The 22993-nt window shown below is 38.7% G+C and overlaps 1 protein-coding gene across 2 annotated transcripts; it reads right to left on the reverse strand.

Moving 5' to 3' along the window:
- Window positions 1–4888: 4888 nt before the first annotated feature.
- Window positions 4889–17514, reverse strand: LOC103715296 (la-related protein 6B). 2 transcript variants are annotated; one of them, XM_008802884.5, is made up of 10 exons: window positions 16966–17514; window positions 15910–15991; window positions 9831–9925; window positions 9588–9659; window positions 9414–9493; window positions 9238–9334; window positions 6364–6411; window positions 6201–6269; window positions 5548–5691; window positions 4889–5424 (listed from the first exon to the last, which is right to left on the reverse strand). In XM_008802884.5, exons 1-10 carry the CDS (start codon window positions 17392–17394, stop codon window positions 5155–5157), a joined length of 1386 nt encoding a protein of 461 aa, XP_008801106.2. In that variant the 5' UTR covers window positions 17395–17514; the 3' UTR covers window positions 4889–5154. The 2 variants fall into 2 exon arrangements, with proteins under 2 accessions (XP_008801106.2, XP_088576357.2); XM_088720231.2 differs by lacking the exons at window positions 9238–9334; window positions 9414–9493 and having other exon boundaries at window positions 16966–17477.
- Window positions 17515–22993: the final 5479 nt, after the last annotated feature.

The following is a 22993-nucleotide window of genomic DNA, read 5'->3' on the forward strand; positions in this document are numbered from 1 at the left end:
GAGTTAGTACCAATGATTTGAGTTTGAGCTCTGCCCTCATCAAATTAGGATGGTTTTCCTCTCATCCTATTTCTCAAAAAGTAAAAGCTTATTTCATGAAAAATAAAAGCTTTTAGGTCGAACACAATATAGTTTAAAATTATCAAGTCCAAAGGAACAAGCTATAAAACAAAAGTTTATATTTGTTATGCATCATAACCTCCCATTATGGTGTTGCCTAAATACCATTATATTGCTAAAGCACTATAATAATTGTCATGAAATTATCTGCATGTTGACCTTATAGTTTTTATGTATTTTTATATATTGCTATATATATATATATATATATATATATATATATATATATATATATATATATATATATATATATAGTATTACCTAAATATCATTATATTGCCTAAATCTTAGGTCCGATTTAATAGTATTACCTAAATACCATTATATTGCAATTAATAATTATCATGAAATTATCTGCATGCTGACCTTATATTTTTTATGTATTTTTATATATTATGGAAAGTTTTTATTTGGGTGTTTCTTTTTAAAATATTGAATTATCTATATTAAGAGTTAATTTGCCCTTGAATATTTTTTTCCCACTTACTATATGGGATGAGATAAACCAAGATCTTGATTCGTCTTGCTCTTAGCTATTCATCAAGATAACTAAATATGAAACTTCAAAAACCTCAAGTGACAAGTAGGTCATATTAATGCTATTGGTCCCTGAAATATCTAAATCAGCATCCACATAGAGTATTAGGTCATATTAATTCTATTGGTCCCTGAAATATCTAAATCAGTATCCACATATAGTATTAGTTTTTATTGGTCCCTTATTTTTAGGAAAATTATAGAAACACCCTTTCTACTTTGAGATGTGTAGTCACTCCTTTGGGCTTTAAAAAGTTTTAATTGTGCCCTTTTAATTACTACGCTGACCTAATGTGATCCCTCTACTTGTCTCCACTAAAATACCCTTGACAGTTGTTTGAGTTGAAAGCCCGAATACTCTTTGCATCTTTTAGGTTGGTGCACCGACGGCTTTAGGTGGTGGAAGGATCTGGTAACTCAAAGGACCCAAATAAAAATTTCTTAAAACTGAAGTTTGTGTAATTAGTAAAAATCGGTCAGAGGATTATTTGGATACTGGTCCCTTTTCACTATCCCGATATCTTCTTGCAAATCTAGCCAGATACGATCCCAAGATCCTTTCTCTTTTATATATATATATATATCTATATATATATATATATATGGGTGCTGTGCCTCCCAAGTTTTCATCCATTGGTGGTTCCACTTCCATCAAGCCATTTCCAGAACCATGAAGAGTCTCGGTTTGGTTCTAGCTCTCATGGTAGCCGCGGCCGCCATGTCGGTTGAAACTGCTCCTTCTGCAACGCTGACCACCCCTAAACCGGCGCCGTACACCCTTGAATACTCCCAGAACCTGAAGGAAGTTCGTAAGTGCTATGATCTCCATCATCCCTTAGTTACGTGCTTACGGACGTGATCTCCATGAATTTGCTCGCTATTCAAGATAGCTAAACGCTCTCTCTCTCTCTCTCTCTCTCCCGTTTCGATTGTTTTTTTTCTGGTGAACAGCATGTCCTGCTCCTTGCGACAAGAAGTGCTGTGGCTGCATCTACTATCGGTCGACCATGCCCGAGTGCATCTTCTGTCACGACAAATGCCCAGGTGCTTGATGCAAAAGATGGAAGACCGTTGCTCAGATGTTATCAGAGAGAATCGCTACCAACCTTATCTTGACTTGTTCTTGATAATAACAGTCTTCTCTCAAATAAAAACTTATCCGTTGGCATGTTCTTGTCCATGCTGTTTGGTAGTCTACTGTTCTTCTCAGAAGAATGGAAGCCATCTATGAAAGCCAAGGGTGGAAACATATGCTATATGTTCGATATTCCTATGCAAACATCTTCATGCTATATGCTTCCATTAAAGTACTCGAAGCCGCATCCTCGCTCGGATGAACCAGTGAGTCTTCAACTAGCCATCTGTGATATGGACTGATGCCACAAGGGGCGAGGGTTTAGGTTCAATCAAGCTAGAAGCGTTATGCTGTTAATTATAAGTAATAACATACTAAGATTTAGAATCACAATAACACCGTATTCAAATTTAAAAGATATATATGCGGAAGACATATTGAATACGATTTTTTCAATCACCTAGAATAATAGGTGCTGAATCTTTTCTTCCTTGCTCCTCACAAAAGATAGCCGTCAATCGGACAAACTATGAACCATATGGACCATATGGAGAGGAGAAGGGAACCTAGCATTTATATAGGAAACATAAGAGAGCCTTTCCATTAAAGACTCCAAATTCTAATTGGGTTTCCTAGCCTATATATTAAAATTACCACAATAAATAGGACTCAATCCTATACATCCAAGGTGCACTAAAGCCCATAAAGCCATACGTCTAATCCGCTTTATAAAACAAAAATACGCAATCAGTGAAAGCTAATATTTTGAAATTATTCTAACATATGCTACTTTTTCCTGCAGAGCGATTGCACCCAACCATGTGTTTAATTTGTACATTATTTAAAGAGTAGAGTTTCTCCTAAAACATATTGGATTCAGAGACAAGAGCACAAGCATAATGCTGCTAGCCCAACTACTTGCTAGAAGAGGGTATCCATGGATTCAGCACCACTATAATTCTTTTTGCATTAATTCAAAACTAATATGTAAAGTAGAAGGCCTTTGTAACCTGAGCATCACTGTATCATACAAGCCATTTGAGTATGCTCTAGAATAAAGATGTAGGCCAGAAATTTTGCAAGTTTTTTGTGCACGACGGTGAGAGATCAGTTGTAGATCTCCTTTCCGGCGTGCTGAGGATCAATGAAAAAGGTCGAGTTTCCAAAATTTGAAAGCAAATCATCATTGCAATTGAATTATAGCTATAACTTTTGGTCACTTCGTGATCCATAAACATCATTAGAATTTTGTTAAATACCATGACATATTTGTTATAGATCTCAAAGTGATGTTTCTGATAATTAAAATCACTAAAATCTGATATATATGAGAAATTATGCCATTTGAAAGTAGGGGGTGTAACATGGGATTGGCTCTGCATGAACCTGCCCGCCCAACCCACATATCGGATGTGGTTGAGTTAGGATTAACCTTCAACTCAGCTTTAACATAATCTGACTTAAATGACCTAACTTAAACCAAGCCCAGCTTTAACATATCTAAAGTCAAGTTGGATTTCGATAGGCTATCTTGATTGAGTCGAGTTAGGTCAAGTCAAGAATTGGCTTAACTCGACTTGCACTTGATTCAGGTTAGGTAGCCCAGTCAAAACCTGGCCCATTGAAAGGATAGGTCCACCCTTGAAATTTAATATGTAAATTTTGAAAATTTTCTTCTTGAAACTCTGGGATCACTGAGATATGGTAAAGACCCATGTAGGCCTACCCATGAAGTATTAATTTCTGTTTGCCACTTTTTGACTTATAAATTATTGAAATTTTATCAAGGCTAGATGTAACAATTATGGATCTCAAAGAGTTTGTTACAAAAATTCCATGATCATCAAGTCTAAAAATTTTTATAAAAGATTATGAATTTCAAAAAAATTTAAAAAGCAGTCATTAAATTGACTACTTAATGCTAAAACTAGTAAAATTTGCTAAGGACCATGAAATTTTAGTTGTGAGTTTTCAAGAATTTAAAATTTTATCAAGGCTATGAGATAACATTATTCCTCTCAAGAGTTCATTACAAAACATCTGAGTTTATTGAAATTCAAATATTCTTATAAACAATTATGAATTTCAAAAAAATAGAAAAATGTCGTTATTAAATTGACCACCGGAGGCAGAAACTAGTAGAATTTTGTTAAGGACATCTAAATACTAACGGTAAGTTTTGAAGAATCGTCTGCAAAGAGTTTCAAATTACCAAAATCCATATTTCCAACAAAAAATATACATTTCAAAAATTAAAAGAAACTAGTTGCTAAATTACAATAAACTTGTAGCTGTATTTTGACCTGAAATATATTGGAATTCTATAAAATATTAATTACTGATAGAGGCCTTTCTAACAAGTCCACATAAAATGCAATAGCTTTCAACTAGTCGAATCAACATATCTCCAAACTCCGATTTCAACACAAGTTATAATGCATTTAATCTGTACGATTATAATTATACTAAAATTGTACAATAACTATAAATTAATTATAGTACCCTAACCTTATACAATGCAATAGTTATATGTCACATTTCTAAGTCCAGAACTACAATTCTAACATGACTTCTTACGCAATATAATGGTATGAGTTTGATAATTTTTTTCGTTATGATTTATAAGTGATATAAAAAAATCATAAACTCAAGAATTATAAACTGGGACTCCAGCTATACATTCTTTTGATCCAAATCATGGCTCCATGTTGGAAGTCAATCTAGAATTTTATTTAAGAGCAAATTATATAAGGTGATCAGTTCTTGAGCAAAGAAACTTCACAAATTTGTAAACTTTATATAAAAGTCAATCTAGACATTTCCAAATTCACGGCATAGACGAATACCCAAACTTCCACCATATGCCCAAACAAATAGATTCCTAAACTCATAGAGTTTGATTCCCAGTGACATTTAAAACCATAGAATATCATAAATTTTTTGTGCATCAAAGACACCCAATGATGTTCTTCAAGACTTGCTACATGGCTTTATTGCACAGAACTATGACAAAAGTAAAATTACATCATGTATCAGATATTAGGCTAAGCATTATGGTCCTGTACCGATTCTTATGTTTTTTTTTTTCACGAGCTATCAACTGAAGGGGTGTAAAAGAACGACATATGGTTCCGTACCAACCTTTTATGATACTTCTTTTACACCAGAACTATCAATTAAAAGGGAGGTAAACGAATGAAACAAAATACAAATACCAGTAACTGCGTTTGAGTCCAGAAACCCAAAAAGCTTCCAAGAGGAAGAAACGGAATGCAGAATCTGACTTCCAAGTCTAATCAACAAGTCCAAGACAAGGCATCCGCCAAAAGCAATGCCTGAGCTACAACAGCACTATTACACCATTCTATCAACAACACACCAAACAACATATTTTTCAGGACAACCTATTTATAGGAAGGTCTTTATACCATACTGGTGGTGGTTACCAGCTTTCCCCTACCCATGGTGAATCCTCTCGTCCCATCTGGCATGCGAGGACCGGGAGGTTGCTTATTAGCCACCACTGGCTGTTCGGTGTGGACAGGATGGCTCAAGGGTGAACTACTGCCAATCATATGACCTCCATTAAGATTATTGTTGTGATACTGGCCACGTCCTCGACCCTTCCCTCCCCGGCCCCGACCTCTTCCTCTCCTCAGTCCACCATCCTTCTCACTGTAAAGAGCCTCACCCTATCCAAGGTAACCAGTTAGAAAAACTAGAAAAACTAAATGCCATAACCTGGTCTTAAGTTTAATTGGAACAAGAAATTGACCAATTTTTGCTATGGAGAAAAAAAGGATCTTCCACTTTACCACATTCTCATGTGATGCTTCAGATAATTGCGAAGGATCTTCCACCTGCTTCTCATTTGGCTGGTCAGATGTGGAGACATCACCCTCTCCATTAACATCACCTTCATGCCCTCCCTTTCTCCCTCGAGCTGGCCCATGTTTTGTCTGGAGTTTTAATGGTTAAAAAAATAGTAACAACGTGTATCTGAAAGAATCAACATATATACCAAAAGAATCAACATATTGTACCAACAGTTTTGAACTTTGCCATGATATTAAGATGAAAAACTAGCATCAGATGCTATCTTTAGAATGTTTTATCGTCTTTCTTCACTTAGCATACAAATTTGTAAACAGTATAGGAGGTGCTTGAATGGCCCTTAATGTTGCTTGAAGAATATTCCATATTTGGACAGAAACAAATGGAATGAGAAGTTGGAGGGGATTGAACAGTTTCCAATGATGCCTATGCATGAGAAGCCAAGCTTCTTTAAAATGTGATTTGTGGTAATCCCAAGAATCATGGGATTGTGGGATCTACATACTCTCTAATTCTCCCTCCTTTGCCACCAGTTCTAGTTCAAGGCTTTTCAGCACATGAATGGAATATCGTACTGATACAACAGCAGGACACACAAGACCCCTTCATTGAAAGCAAAGATAGTGGTTAATACCATGCATTTAAGCAGTAAACGAACTCGGAGCCCACTTCTCCAGTTCCTCTCATCATTAAGCTCAGCAATCTGTATGCCAGGAAAACCAATATAGCCAGAGGATAATGTGATGAGAAAACACAACCATATCAAAGCAAAGTGTAGAATTCGGTTAAAAACTTACTGCTTTCTCAGCATCTTCAACCGTCTCATACTCAACAAATGCATGCAACTGTACATGAATCAAATGAATTAAACAAAAAACAAAATTCAAAATATGAATAAGAGTCAGTTTTTTATGTGAACACACGTACATGGCGCTTGTGCTCCATTATAAAATGCAACATGCTAAACAGGCCATCTGCAAGTCTTAATGGAGCAACCAAGTCTAAAACATACCAAAATTATTATAGGTTTTTTTTCAAAAAAAAGAAAAAGTATCAACCTACACTTCAACAGTAGAATTTTAATCCTGAAGACTTAAAATATGTTTGCAAATGTCAGATCCACAAATTAAGTGCTTTGCTACTGTACAAGCAATCACATATATGTGACATATGACAACAAAATTTGGTAGACAAATCCACCTTACAGGTTAAAACTAATATAAACATTAAACAACTTCATAACTAACACATAAATTTAAAAGATGACAGTTCTAATTAATATATGCACCTACATATAAATAGCTTATGCAAGTTATTTGTTAGGATGACAATCTGACATTTTAACAGAGTTTGGAGAAGTCACATTTATACATCACCATTACTCTCATTCCTCACACAATCACATGCTTAGAAGAGAAAAAGAAACAAAAAATGCATATTCAAAATAAAAAAAGGAAATCTCATATCCAAAAACCTCTTATAATCGTGTAACATTCTTTTTGACAGGTAACATATGCCAATATAATGTGCTGACGTCATAAAATTGTATACGGCAACTCCTGTAAGAAATATAATATCAGAGCCTACTCAAGCCTTCATTTTAAAACACAAAAGTCATAAATCATGACATCATAACCCGTCTATGCTGCAGAATATGAATCCTGTATCATCCTTTCTGTGCCTGTCATTGCCCGAGCTTTGGAGCATCACCAAGATTCAGAAACTCAAAATTATAGTCAGTGGAAACTTCGTTGGATTCCAGTCAAACTTGTGCTCATTTCAGCCCCACATCCCTCTATTGTTCTTCCTTTTCAAGCTGATGGATACTGAATGTTAATCAATTTCACAGCAACTACCACTACTATCACTCATTTCACACCCATAAGGCTTCTCTAGAGAGACGTCTGGCCATTACAATTAAAACAAGGGCAGTATAAGAATAGCAGCAAATAGAACATGTCTATACATTTTGTTTAAATTTTTTTGGCCTAAGAAAAAATTTATATGGCTGTTTTTAATCCTCATTCTTCACTCAACATCTGTTTGCTAGTGTTCAATTATTACTACCTATTATGCCTCACACATTTTAGGTTAATTAGCCGAATTGATGTTTCTGGATGCTTGCTGACCTTCCAATTAGTATGCACCAACCTGAACCTCAAAGGGGGTTATATTGTCAAAAAAACCTTTGTTTTGATCTAGTTAGTGTAAAAAGCCTAAACTCGATTGTTATACTAATTTGGTCTAAGCTTTTTAACTATATTTCTCATGATCCTGTACACTGATCTGTTAAATTTTAAAGTCAAGCAGTCTTCAATTCACTCTCGAAGCACTCCCACCTGGTTCAGAGGCACTAAACCAACCCATGTTACAATCCAGATTGACTAGTTCCTCATGGTTTCAAAAGGTAATGACCTGGTTCACCCAGGTTGCGTCGAGGTCACTTGTATAAAATCCCTCATCCCCCCACCCTCATTTTGATCCTATTTTTCTCTCATTTCTCTTCTCGCCTCACATTCTCTCTGCTTGATCTCCTCAATGGCCCCTGATGCCTTCATCTCTGCTGCAACCTCCAGCATCATGCTACTCGGAATCCCCCACCGAGTCGCCACCGACATCCGCCCAACGCCATCACCTGAGACTAGGGTTTGGCCAGGAGATGTCGAAAGGGATCTCGGGGCCTACTTCACCAACTCCAGCATGTCCACCACTACCATTGGGTACCTTCCCCCACTCTCCTGGTGAATCCTGGGGGTAATGAGACTTGGTCGTCATGATGCTACATACCATGTTGGTATAGCAGCATATTAGTATTATCGACCCAATACCAGATTGGCATAGGTCACGTTGCCATCCTTGGTTAATTTCTGTTAAACAGTTTGAGTTATTTGTATTCCTTTTTGGATCTTTCACTTACTTCACTTTCACTTCAAAGCTTCTTTAGATTCCTTTTTCTCTTTGGCACTTCAACACTAGTTATACAAGTGAAAATAATGCTAAGCCTTGTGGTTTAGCAAGTGAAAGATAGATGATACCTGTAACAGCTAAATTCCTAGATAAGAAGGATGTGAAACTTGATGGAATTAATTATAGAGAAAAACCAATTCTGTGGAGCTTCAAAGAAAGCTTGCTCCAATATGAGGCAGATTTAAGGTTCTTTTGATAATTGAGACGAGGACACCTTTGTTAACCCATATGCCTTAACTAAATCAATATTTCATTTCTAGAAATACATCACTCCCTATTGTGTCATGCACAGAATGTTAAATCATGTTGAAACGCTTTACAAATGATAAGGTGACAAAAACATTCAAGAATCTATGTTTGGATAGATAACTTGGCTATAGCTCAGAACTAGAGGCTACAAATGTGCCTTATACATGACATCAGAAAGATTCGGTTGAGAGGTGCCAAGATCAACTTCTAATGCATTTCAAACTTAAGACTTAGAGAAGAAAAAACAAAAAAATGGTCCAAAAAGAAAGAAGGTAAAGTGAAAAATTATTCCATATTATGACTTGTTATGACAAAAGCAAAATTTACAGAGTAAAATGCAAATAACCACAAATTAATCACTTGCATATATACGATATGATCCTAACATATAATGTATCCCCTCGACAATTTAGTACTTTTATGAAACAAGCATAATAACAGATAAAGGTGCACACCCTGTTGCCAAAAAGCATATCAAGCTTTGCTGATTTGTTAGTCGAAGTGGTTGTGCCATTGTTGGTTTGAGGATAGCATGTACGGATCGTTTTTACACTGCAGTACAGCATGGATTTAAGTAAATGATGTTGAAAAATTGCTGATATCAAATTTATATATGGAAAGAAATCTCTACCTCCCAACAACAGAGAAAACTTTCATAAGGTTTTGGTAACAATGATCCTCAGGTAGATTTTCAGCCACAACAATGCGTGACTAAAAGGAGGAGAAAGGAGATAAACAAACCCATCATTTACAGTCAGATCATATAAAGTGATGAAATGACTCAATTGAACTGACTAAATGTAACCTGCAATTCTTCCATATCTGATTCAGCAAAAGGCTGTTGGCGCCTAACTTTCTTTCCATCATCACTAACAACCTGCAAGATAACCATATCCAGGTACCATAGATAGCACAAGTTACAAGTAAACACACATTAGCAAATGGTGATGACTAGTAAATGTGTTTGTATCAGCAGATGTGGGAGAGAGGGTTTGACTGGCTTATGGGTTGTGAACTAAAGCCAACTAAGCATGACTGAAGAACTTACGAGTTTTGATGATGTCCGGAGAGCCATAGCCAGCAGGGAGTTGTTGTGGACAAGGGCTTTGATTTTCTTAAATGCTGCAATTACTGATATTGGCACTGCACACAAAATAATACAAATTCTGAATTCCTACGCCAACTTGATCAAAGCAGGTATCCCAGATTTTCTTTCTTATAACCTCTTAGCAGATCAGATATATCATATTGCAAAGTGAGAGTGCATCCGTACATATGAGAGAAACAAGTTAAAAAGTGATACAACCTTCCACTCAAAAAAAAAAGTGGTAAAACCTTTCAATGTTTGAGAATAAGCAAAGAAACATTCCTTGTTTAGTTGGGTTCCAACCATTAATGAGCATGTTCTGCACCACGAATTACACCAGGATCTGTGGCTAAGCAAGCCATAATACAACAAACACTACATACTCATCTCTTTCTCAATTCTAATCAAGAACCAAGCTCAACTTTCAATTTAACAGACCTTCCAGTTCAAAGTGATGTAAGTAATGTTTAAAAGGACAAGCATGAGGCACCGCTCCAGAGTTGAAGCATTAGCTTATACAGGCTTACTTGCAATTTTAAGATGCTCAGGCCACTTCTCATCCTAGAAGAGAGAGCAAAGCCATTACCTTCAGAGTACCCACCTGCTACGAGGAATCCTTGGTACAAGGAGTAGCTCTCGAGCATGCTACTGAAACCTAAGGTCATTTGCGCCCTACCATAAATATTATTTCCTCAAAAGGAAACAAGTACCTACAATCATAGTCATGGATGTAGCAGCAACTAAGACTCCGCAGACCACTCCAGCTGCCTGACCATTACTTTTCTGGCACCTAGATAATTTTCTCACAACCCTCACCTTCTATATACTTCCTAGCACACTTCACAAACACCCTGTTTTTTCAGCAATAATCATTTCACAATCAATACGACATGCCATATACATGGACTAACAGTAACCATTATCCAGAATTAACAAGTGCCTTCCCCAATAGAGATTTGAAACAACAGAGGGTCAACTCAATGCTGAAAAAGGATAAAAAGAAGGATATGTGGCGAGCTATTGGATCCTGGTTCCTATCACCCGCAGCCACAAGCAGTCTATGATCCATACGAATACAGATATGGATATGATGCATGTAAGACATCTTCCGGTGGCTACTATGCTACGCTACCTGGAGCATCTTACGGGTCGGATTTTATTGTTGGCATATTCAGATGGGCTCCTCCACAGTCATATTATAAGCTACAGGACACCTCTCAGAGTTAGAGCTTCAACGAGAAATCCGAGAGTGCTTACAACTCGGCGCACGTTCCTCATGAGATAAACATACAAGACTATAACGCCGCTTGGTTAGATGGGTGGGTTGATGTGCCTCCTGATTATACTGATGATCTGAATATCTACGAGGAACATCGTCACTCGACCTAATTTTAAATATCGGTATATATGTTAGACTTTAAAAGTATGCAATTGCTTGTATTATTTTTTAATTTTTATGTCACTACGCGATTTGAGAATATTTTATGTTGTTCATTTTATAATTCGTATCATTTTAAAGCAATAAGATGCATCATCTAGATTAAACCGAGATCATAAAAACATCAAAAAACATAAAAAAATATCAACAAAAATCAAAGTAGACTTAAATTCATAGAAAAAGTTTGAAAAGAGTGATTTCCAATTAAATTATTTTTTGAGAACTCCAAAAAAAATTAGGGAGTGCCGATCCGTGAATCGGCACGCCCTACCGATTCAGTTCGGCATGGAACTAGTACCAAGCTGTACCGGACGCCGACCGGTACGGATCCAGAACTAGTTCGGCGGACCTTGATTATACAAAAATATCTTTTTGGATAATGTATTCAGAAGAACAAAGTTGAATTAAAACCCAATTAAAATAATTGTAACTTAAAAGTATTGACAATATAAGAAACACCAAGTTTGGTAATTTACCACTTGCTTTCACAATGTCTTGATAGCTAGGTCACACCTGCTATGCATTTCATAATTGCATGTACAAGATATGAGGTAATTAAAAGTATGATCTAAATGTCATAAGTATATAATGTTGTTTTGTTGTCATTTACAAGAAATGGTTCATATGGTGAATCAAGCAGCTTTACCATTATGCATATGATTATCAACATTGCCAAGCATATTTTAAGTCATAAAGTGTAAAAATTTTGAGTTATACATATGGCTGCAAGTTGTTTGTCCAGATTGGCCGGTCATTCATGGTTCACTTCATGTAGCCAGAGGCAGAGAAGAGAATCAGAAAGCTTGTCCGCTGTCAAGCAGCGGAATGGCAAGTTCCTCAGGGACTACATTAGCCACTTTAACACAACAACTTTGGAGATCCACGTCCTTCAGCATGTTCGCCCAAGGTTGACTAGCCTCTGGTATGGAAGCCCTGGATTCTTCGGACCGAATGGCATGACTCTTTAGCGAGTCCCTTGTTAGTGATGGAGGTTTTCTCTTCGTCCTCAGGAGCCATCTGAATTTGATTGTAGCTCGAGAATGCGTCCATGAAACTCAGCATTTGGTGCCCTAACGTCACATCCGCCAGCTAATCGATCCTCAAAAATGAAAATCGTCCTTGCGATAGGCCTTGTTGAGGTCGGTGAAGTCTATGCAGATTCGCCACTTCATGTTGGCCTTCTTCACGAGGACAACATTTGCTTTCCAATCAGGCTAGTCGACTTCTCAGATGAAGCCCGCCTTCAAGAGCTTGTCCACCTCCTCGTTGATGGCCTACTGCCTCTTCGAGCCAAAGCACCTCTTCTTTTGTCGAACAAGCTAGTATGTCGGGTCCACATTCAACCTGTGAACAACCACGTCAGAACTTATACTTGCGATGTTAGAGGTTGACCAGGCGAAGATGTCAATGATAGCTCAGAGAAAGTCCACAAGCCAAGCCTTGGTTGCTTCATTGAGGTGGGCTCTGATTTGCACCATCTTGCTTGGATTTGTTTCATCGAGGGGGGCCGAAAGGAGTTCTTCAGCCGGTTCTCTTTGTTTCTACTTCTGCTCGTCTCGGACGTCAAAGCCTTCAATGGGGAGTGCTTCTATAGGCTTCTTTCCTTAAAATGTCGCCATGTATCACTATTGAGCTAGTACTTGGCCGTCGTGGATCTCTCCCACACCATCCCCGATCGGGAACCTCACCAGCAGATGATATGTTGACACTATTGCTTGTAGGGCATTTAGTTCGGACCGTCCCAAAATGGCATTGTATGCCAAGAGAACTTTCACTGCCAGAAAGTCTAACATCACAATCGCTTGCCTTGGATCTTGGTCATCCATGACTGAAAGATATTGTTCCTTCCATGGTGATTGGGTCTTTCGAGAATCCAATCAGAGGAGAGTTAATCCTCTTTAGTCGATCGACAGGCAAGTTTATCTTATAAGAAGCCTCACAAAATAATACGTCCGCAGAGCTTCCATTATCTACTAAAATTCATTTTACATCAAAGTTTGCAATGGTTAAGAAAACCACAACGACATCATCATGAGGGGTCTACACGTCCTCAATATCAGCATCGAAGATCATCTCGTCCATCCTCTGGCTCTTCAAGATCGAACTCCGTGCTTGGGCTACCTGAGTATAACTCCTCCGCGAAGACAAGCTTATCCTATCAGCTGCCAATCCACCCGAGACGGAGTTAATGACTCTTGCAGTTGGCCGATTGTTGATCTCCTACTCGGGGGCATCTGCTCCCAGCCAACATTGTTCTGATCTTGCTCATTGTTGATGTAGCAGCTAAGGTACCATCACTGAATGAGAGCCTCAATCTCATTTTTGAGTTGTAGACACTCCTCGGTGTCGTACCTGTAGTCTCGATGGAACTTACATAAATTGCTTTTGTCCTTTCAAGCTACTGACTTCATCTTCCAAGGCCATTTTACTTAGTTCCAATTTTCTATTTTCATCAAGATATGCACATAGGTGTTAAAAGGCGTGTACCTCTCGAATCTCCAAGATGGACTCTTCGGTCGGCAGAAACTTTTCTCCTCTCTCCTGGACCTCTTTCTAGGCTCTTCCTTCCCTTCATGAGCCTACTTATTTTTCTTCTTTAGGTTTGTCCTTGGCTAACTTTCACCGAGCAGCCATAGCTTCTTCCGAATTGATATACTTTTGGCTCAAATGAGAATCTTGGCAAAATCTTCTGGGAACTGAGATGATTTTAATCCACTCCTTAGAGCAGCCATCGCGACTGAGCGACTTTGATCATGGATCTCCAAAGTTGTCGTGTTAAAGAAGCTGATATAGTCCCTAAGGGATTTGCCTCCAGCTGCTTAACGGCGAACATGCCTTTCGATCCTCTCCTTTGCCTTTGGCTGCTCATAAAGTGAGCCGCAAACAACCGGCCAAATTGCTCGAAAGAATGGATGGAGTTCGACTACAACCCAATTTACCATGACCGAGTTGCTTTCCGAAGGGTGGCTGAGAAAGCTCGGCTGAGCACCACGTTGATGGCCCTCTAGAGCATCATAAGAATTTTGAAGCTCTCCAAGTGATCTAAAAGATCCGAAGTTTCATCGTATTTCTCCAGCCGCAGCATCTTGAATCGAGGTGAGAGAGGCTCCTCCATAATCCTTGCCAAGAACAGGGTTCGGTTGTGAAGCCAATGTTGATCCCGAGCTCCACGTTGCAACCCCTCAAAGCTTTATTGTAGTGATCCATCTCCTTGATCTTGCGATAAAGGTTGGCCTCCCTCCTAGAGACCCTCTTCGATTAGCAGAGGGATGAATAGCCCGATGTCGATCCTTCTTAAGACTGAGCTCGGCGACCAATGCCTCCTATCTCATCCCGAGCTTCACAGACAAGAGTGATGGTTGTGTTGGGCCCATCCTAGGCTCCAAGAATAGAAGCGATGGATTGGTTGTCCCTGCCCTAAGATTTGAGGATAAGAGTGATGGCTCATCGCGCCAAGTCCTCATGGTCGCTCCGCATGCGAGCCTACTGGTGCTGGTAGTGGTGGTGGTTGGCAGTCATCTACTGCAAATTTTGGATAGCTGTGGTCAGCATCTAAACTTGCTGCATAAACAGTTGAAACTGCTCGATGGTAACCGCCGATGCTACTTGCGGCTCCTGTAGAGACAAAGCCCTCTAAGGAATCTAAAGAGAGCCATTAGACTCTGGGGGTGCGTCCTGCTGGGCAGTATTTGAGATATGAAAGAAGACCAAATAGATTTAATCTTCCCTAAATGCCCAATAACAACATTTGCATGTAATTACATCTTGTGTGGGAAATGTAATGCCTTGGATTTAAATGGCAAAGACAGGAGGAAAAGGGATCAAAAAGGCGATCGATCCTAAAATATAGCATCTTTGGCATAATTCAATTTGCCTTTTAAATGCATTACCATTTCTATAAAACAATATAGATGGTAAGTTCAGCTCCAACTCAAATATCGAACCGCTACCCTCCTTCCTTGGTCCTTATACATCAGAGAGCATTTAATATGCAGATCTATTTTTTTACATCATATGTTGTATATCGGTGAAATATAACATGAAGCCTTTAATTCAACTGGATAGACACAAAAAGAAAAAACATGTTCTTGAACCAAATTCCTTGTTTTTTCTTAATATTTTATTTCTATTGGACAATCGAACCATAATTTAATAACCACGAACAAAACCACTAAAGTTTTAACTACCACCTCACAAAATAAATAAATAAAAGTTACTATTACCCTCTATTGAAGTGAGGGCCCTTAGTCCCAAGTTTATTGCCGCTCATCAATAGAAATGCCACCTAAGCCCATCGGCAATTGCTAACAGCCGAACCACCTAAAGTGCGATAAATATTATAAGGGTCTAGTATCATCAAATTTATTTTGCGAATGTTACAATTTGAGCATTTATAGCATGATTAGTTGGGCTTTTCCAAAAAAAAAGTTTGCACCTTGATCATCCTTAAAAGCATATCAATACTGGAAATAAGCTTACCTATTAAGAAAGGGGTAATGAAAATAAAATTCTAATCTTGATCTTAATAAAAAATATAAAACATTAAAATCAAAATAAATAAAAAACTTTAGAACTAAAATCTATTTAACAAAAATATTTTACCAAATCCCTCTGGATCTTTACTAATGAACCTCATCAGGTGTTCTGTGGTAGCCAAATTTACGTCACTGAAATAATATTCCACCTGCAAATATTAAATAATGAATTTTGTGAAAAAAGAAAATCCTTTCCACATATCATAGTGTTAAACAATCATCAATGCAATAGAATTTTGCATCAGAAACTAGTCATGTTGGCAATATTTAGCTAAGGTGACAAAAAATGAGTTACACGAGCAGGAAAATGACAGCTTATTTAGAGTGATAGCCATTGATTATTTGATTCTTATATTTATTTCTTACTTCAAATTTGATTTGTTTTTAAAAGGGAAAAAAGAAGCTAATGGACTTCGAAGGAGAGGAGGTAACTCAAAAGGAGAGTGAACAGATCATACTCTAATCGACTCTTTCAAAAAATGCTAAAGTCAAACTGAGAGTCTATTGTAAAAAGTTTACAAAAGATCCATCAGAATTGGATTGTCGACAACCCAGTAAACTGAACCTATTCAAAAGTTATTGGACATCCAGGTTTAATGGGAACACCAAGCATTAAAAAAAAAGCTTCTAACAGTATTCTTGAGAGCCAATTATTTATGTAAACGTGGGAGTCAACTGCAAAAGTTTACAGGCTTCATCAGAATTAGATCGTAAAGCAACCCACTCCCATCCAACAAGAGTAATTCTGCACGCAAAGTTTAAGAGACCACCAAGTATTAAAAAAAAAAAAAAAAAAAAAGAACAAGTACATTAACATTATCGCAAAGAAAAAACCCTCATTAGAAATTCATTGCAGAATCTTATGCGAAATTTTTATGAACTAGCTACGAATTAAGCTAGTCAATATGCAATCTCTTTAACAACCCAGGACCTCACCCAAAAAGACCAACCGGAAGGTGTTATTTCCTAAAATTAGCTAGTCACTCCGTTGATCATGCCCCGTGGAAACACAAAATCCATGCTTTATAGTATTCTTTCCAAGGCTTATGATCAACTACCCTCGAATCAAAGGACAAATTTTATGAGCATGAAATTAAGAGAAAGAATTCAAGAAATCACTCACCTGCTTCGTAATCTTCTGAATAACTTCTTCCGAGAGCCCATCCCTCGCCGGCGGAGCCGGATCCGAATCAGCCAATGCCGGAACCGCCTCCTGCTCCCCAAACGCCGCACACCCTCCGCCGCCATAGTACTCGAACGAGCCCGGCGCCGAAGCAAAAAACGGCGGGCTCGGGGGGGCTGGGTGGTAGACGTGCATCATCGGAGGCGGGCCGTGGCGGATCGGGACCAGCCGCGGCTGGCGCGCATCGATCCGATCCGCGGCCGGAAGAGGGAGCGGCGCCGCCGCCCTGGGGACGAACTCGGGCGCCCGGGCGTTGAGGCGGCTGGAAGAGGCGTTCCCGTCGGGGTCGCCGGAACCCGTCGCCGGTAGGACGCCGGAGGCCCCAGCCTCGGGGATTTCTAGGGTTTGTTGGAGGATTTCTTCGGCCATTTTGCTTTCTTGGCCTAGGGTTTTGAATAGAAGCCCGAGAGGGCGGAGAATAACGGAGAGGAAATTCTCGAGAGAAAAGAGGGGTTCTATCGGCGGTATTTATAGGCTGACCCCCGAAAACACACGGGAGAGATGGGTCGGAAGAACGCAGCGGCTTATAAACAACCCTATTAACTAAAATACCTACTTTTTCATATATCTGCGAAAATGCCACTAATCCTGTTACGTGGCTATTCTCTAGTGGATAGACCCCGTGTCCGGGTGTTGTAACCAACGGTGGCCGTCGGATGGTTTGATATGGGAGCGGCCCAGGGTGTGAGTGGGGTGGAGCACCACAGCACGATGCTTCGTGGAATCCGGTTCACGGAAGCCGTTGGATCTGACACAGGGTGAGATCGGACGGTCAATGGATCATGGGAACCGGGAAACCAATCAGGGTCGTGTTTCGTGAGCACTAGCTGACACCTTTTGATCCGTGTCAGACAGCGAACTCTCCCTGTATCCTCGTCGGTGGCCATATCTAGTGCGCAATGATGCCACCTTTCCCTGCATTGATCCAAGAAGAGTTCCATGAGGCCCAATCACTGCTCCTTCATGACGCGTGTTAGACCCGTGTATCTCAACTTAACCTACGGCTCAAGCTACGTATGGGTCGAGTTGCACCGCGCCACTTGTGGCTATTTGGACGGCGTTGGAGCTCGCGGTTGGTCCTTGGTGCCAATAAATCACCTTAGTCCTGTTAATTGTGCTAACGGTATTTTTGATAATAAAATTAGGACCAAAATTTACCAATCCATACGTACTATAGCATGTTATTACCAAATCGGCATGCGATACGGAGGCATATGGATAGTCGGTATACTGAACGAGCATCATATTAGATATACCGTCAACACTGTAATAGGCTGGTAATAGCATAGAGTTTGGTATTAAATGGATGAATTTTGGTTGGAACAATTACTAAATGAGCCAAAAATATTTTTCTTTGGCTGGAAATTATTTAATTATTTTCAAATTATTTATTAGTCTTATCATTCATTTGTGCCCGGCTTTCAACTAATTCAAAATATTTATGATATAGGAGGGACTCCTTATTACGGGTCCAATGATTGGACCTATTTGCACTTGAGTGTATGCGCCTGAGGTGGTTGTAGCCGAGTGTGAGGATACTTGACAAAGCCTACTCACTATCGCTGATCACCTTCAACATGAATGGTTATAACCATGACATGAAAGGCAAGGTAGATGTGATCCTCCCGTATCGTAACACTTGAATCTAAATTCTATCGCCAAAAATAATAGTGTTTATCAGTTTAGAAGACAAGTAACATGATCATTCCTGCACATCTTACAAGAAAAGTTCTATAAAATAGCACCAACACCATAGTAACATGTCCAGATCAAGAAGATAATTAACAACATTATACAGGAGGAAGTTGGAATAGAAGACAATGTATAATTCAATATTTGGCAAACTGGTTCAAAGAATACAGAGGTCTCTTTCTCTGTATCATTTTGTTTAAAAGTTTGTCCATCTTCCCTCAACCTACAATTTCATAAGAAATAATAAATATGAGCAAAAGGAGCAGCTAGCTTATGAAAATAGTAAGATTAGGAGGTCTATTGTCCAAGAAATAGAGAAGTATTGGCACACATTATAAACAAATTAAACATGAGAATATGTACAAGAGTAGAACATGGTAGTCACTCAGAAAGCATTAGCAAAGCTTCGCGGAAGCCTACAGTCTGTTGCTCGGAGGGAGAAAAGAGAAGAGAGCACAGGGAGTTTAATTAGTCATTGCAGAAGCTTAGAAAGCTTGGAAGAAAAACGAGAGAAGGCTGGCATATTCTTTGTAGGGATAACAACTTCTCAAGAGATATAGAGAGAAATAGCCATCTTTTGTGCTGTTCTGCATTTAGTTGCCTGTAATTATAAGAATATTCTGTTGTTTATTTCTCTCTATAGGGTCCAACTAACAGCTGACCATAGAATCCCAAGCAGTTCTTGCATTAGAAGTTCTGAAATGATTTTTTTTTCCAGTTAAGTCTTAGTAAAATGCATGAGTCGTCAGTGGTGACTTTTAGTCTGCCTTATGCCCCACTTATTATTAGTTGATCTCCCTTAGAAGGACACAAGTTATAATAACCAACTGATTAGGTACGGATTAAATTCACCTTTATAGCTTCTGTGGTGCATTTCAAGCTATAAAAAACCATGCATGTATCTTTATAGCATGCTGTGCTTACTCCCATGAAAAATGACTGAAATATTCTGCGTTATCCAATAATGTTGTAGAGTTGTGTTTATTGAAGTTAAACAGATTTGACATCATTCTGGAATTAATCAAACTCTTGTATCTTACAGAGAGTTTTGTTGATGATCTTTATTTTTGAGAGAATTACTGATGATCTTTATTGAGATTGAATAACCTAGTTAGAGTTGGAAAATTTTATAAATCATTAGAATTCAATGTCTCAGTAGACATTAATTCCTCTTGATGGTTGTAAGGGAACCATCAGAATTTGAAGGAAAGACTACAGGTAGCCTAATCACTTTTGCCTAATCACTTTTATTAAGAAAATAAAAAGACCAGCATACAAATAACCAAGCAAAAAAAATAAATTAAAAGTTGATTACATGGAAGAAGGGTAAAGGGAAAGAGTCATGATACTGGAATTGATGCAAGAGCTAGAAAGGCATGATAAGAATGATGGATCACTTATTGATTTAGTACTTTTCTTTACCTGAGAGAATAGTCCTAGCATTTTTCATGCTGGATATTATCAAGATCTCTAAATGCATGCACTTATAACATTGCAAGCAATAAATTTTTTTCCTTTTATCCTGAAAATATCCATTTTAAAGGTCACTTGTCCTTAAATTTTTTGTAAAAAAATGTCAATTTTGAAGTCCATCTGATCACCCAAGAACAAATCTACTTTGGGCATTGTTTATCCTATTTAAGTGCTCATGAGTCATTTTGTTTCACACGAGACTGAAGCACTGAAAGCAGAGATCTTGAAATTGGAGGAAAATGAAACTAAGTTAAGAGGGGAAAGATGGAAAAAAAACTTTTATGGAAGAAAATGACAGCAAAATTATCTAGTACATATTTTGATTGCTATAAGCTATTTATAAGAAGCTTTTACTTCCCATTCATCGGTTTCAAATAATAACAGTTCCAGTTGTCATAACTTATAATCAAGATGCATAAAAAGTAAGAATTAAGGAGAATGGCATTTCCTTCAGAGAATAGTTATACAAAGTAATCATTAACATAAATGCCGGCACCTTTAATGCAGGAGCATGCATGTCATGAAATTAAAGCTAAGCATCAACACGACAGACTGATTTTTCTCTACCAAGACCTTAAATTCCCCCAAAAGATAAATGCAGTCCGAATTGAGTATACAACTATTAATGTTGCAAACTCAAACAGATTCCATGCCATATTTCTTACAACCACATCGATCATATAATTACCTGAATAATTCTAAATTATTCCTTCCTAAATTCTATTAAAACTTATCGTGATGCCATTTACTGAAATGATATGTATCTTTTCTCTTTTTTTTAATTCCATGTGAGCGATCTCTTAATGGATATTCATCATGAACTTTTGCTGAACTTATGCCATTTACTGTTCTTTTTGCTTGCCACATGCAACATAAAAGCTATATATAAGATAAAGCTATGAACAAATACCTATGAACAAATACCTTTAATTTCAAACTTCTAGCTACCCAATAAGCGGTTGGTGCCGTGGTTCCCATCGCCCCAAGCACCACTAGACCCTGCAAACTGCCCACTATATGGCTTGTTCCTCATGGCTGATGCATTCATGTCTGTTCCTTGCTGCATGGCAGCCATCACAGACTGACCGTTGTGCCCCATCACCATAGGTTTTCGTTCCCGATCCTCATGAGCATCATCTTTTATCACCCCCTGCGCTAACCCCTGCCTCCCACCTCCGCCGCCACCGCCGCGAACCACCCCATACCTGAGCCCTCTGTTGCTCATAGATTGATAACGAGACAGCTCCGCCTTAGCGGCTTCGAGTTGAAGCTGCAGTCCCCGGAGATGCTGCCGAAGAAGAGTGATGATGCCAAGGCTGCCAAACGCAGGGTTGCGCAGGCGCATTTCAGCCTCATAGGCCAGCGAGTCAGCTGCAGCCGCCCTCTGGTGGGGCTGCAGCTCAGCCAGCAGCTTCCCCACATTGCTGGTGCCATATACACGGTGCACATTCATGAACTTTTGATATTGGTTCTGCGGGAAGACGGGCGCAAACACACAGCCCGGCGGGCACCTGCGCCGCGACCGCTTGCATGCTGCGCAGGGCGCGCAGGCCGCCTGCCGTGGTGGTGAATCAGTCGAGGTCACCGATGAGACTGGGGAGCCTTGAACGTTGTTGTCCGACATAGATTGGTCCTGCACTCAACATGAGCAATATATAGAAATTTTACCAAGAATGTTAGTATAGTTCAATATGAAAACAGAAGCAATACAATTCTGCAGATATGCATTGTATATCACGCTAAGCATCGCAAACAAATGGAAAGGAAATGAAATGGTTAATGAAATATGTCAAAGATGAGAAGGAAAAAGAAAAAGGTTTTGGAAAGATATGGCCATAGATCTAAACGTTTAAAGAAAAGCTCATCAGTCATACCTTTGAATCTTTTTAACCAATATAATTAGGAGCGAGGAGAAGATGCAGATATCTATCTCAGAGAAATCTGCAAAAGAAGGGAAGGGATAGGCAATAGATTAGCTCGATGACATATAAACGAATATAAGGTTATAATATTTCTAATCTCGCTGTAATATTATTTGCTACTTTTTTTAACCTAACAAATAGTTATTTTAGAGTTATCAGCATATTTCTGGCTGTACGAAAGGAGGGAAGCAATAGATTATTTTTTTTCCCCCTTCTCTCTCTCTCTCTCTCTCTCTGATCTTTCAAAGGATGAGGTGCAATGGATTAGCTTATGATATATCCATGTATAAAAAGGTTAGAACATTTCTGATCTCGCCGTAATTTTTGCTTCCTTTGTGAAGCTAACAAATAACAAGAGAAATAGATTGAAGAAAAAAAAAAAAAGAGAAACTAATCCATGCCTAGACGGAGTTGTATGTAGGCATTTCACCTCCCAAACTTTTGCTTTCTTCTTCACCTCCTGAATCGCGTCTAACGCTCTATAACTTGTGGGCGTTTACCACCACCATCTTCCTCTCTGGTCTGATAGCGTCAATGAAAGAAGACAGATACGAGACCAAGACACGGAAGAAGATATGGAAGATGGCGGCCGAAGGATATATCGAGGGAAGAGAGACAGGGAGAGATTCACTTAAATGGACGAGTGGACGGCTGGGACCCGCTTCCTAATTTGATGTTGTAAAAAGAAGGTAAATTAACACAAAATCTAAGGAACCATTAAATGCGTATATATCCGATATGATTGGCATGATATTTCTTTCTCCGCTGGTTTCCACTTCAGTGTTTCCATATTCATAGGTCGCATGGAGAACGGAGGAACAAATTATATATGGAAATTTTGACTTGTAGAAATAGATGAAATAGTTATGCGGAAGAATGAG

This window comes from Phoenix dactylifera, chromosome 4 (genome assembly GCF_051530095.1).
Source record: "Phoenix dactylifera cultivar Ajwa chromosome 4, Ajwa_hap1_PhDact_Kaust_v1.1, whole genome shotgun sequence".
Classification (NCBI taxonomy): Eukaryota; Viridiplantae; Streptophyta; class Magnoliopsida; order Arecales; family Arecaceae; genus Phoenix; species Phoenix dactylifera.

Coding starts and splice junctions, on each gene's coding strand:
- LOC103715296 (XM_008802884.5), bottom strand. CDS start 17,394: ATGGCCGAAGAAATCCTCCAACAAACCCTAGAAATCCCCGAGGCTGGG. Junction 15,992..16,965: donor TTCAGAAGATTACGAAGCAG/GTGAGTGATTTC, acceptor TAATATTTGCAG/GTGGAATATTATTTCAGTGA. Junction 6,412..9,237: donor ATATGCTTTTTGGCAACAGG/GTGTGCACCTTT, acceptor ATTCATGTACAG/TTGCATGCATTTGTTGAGTA.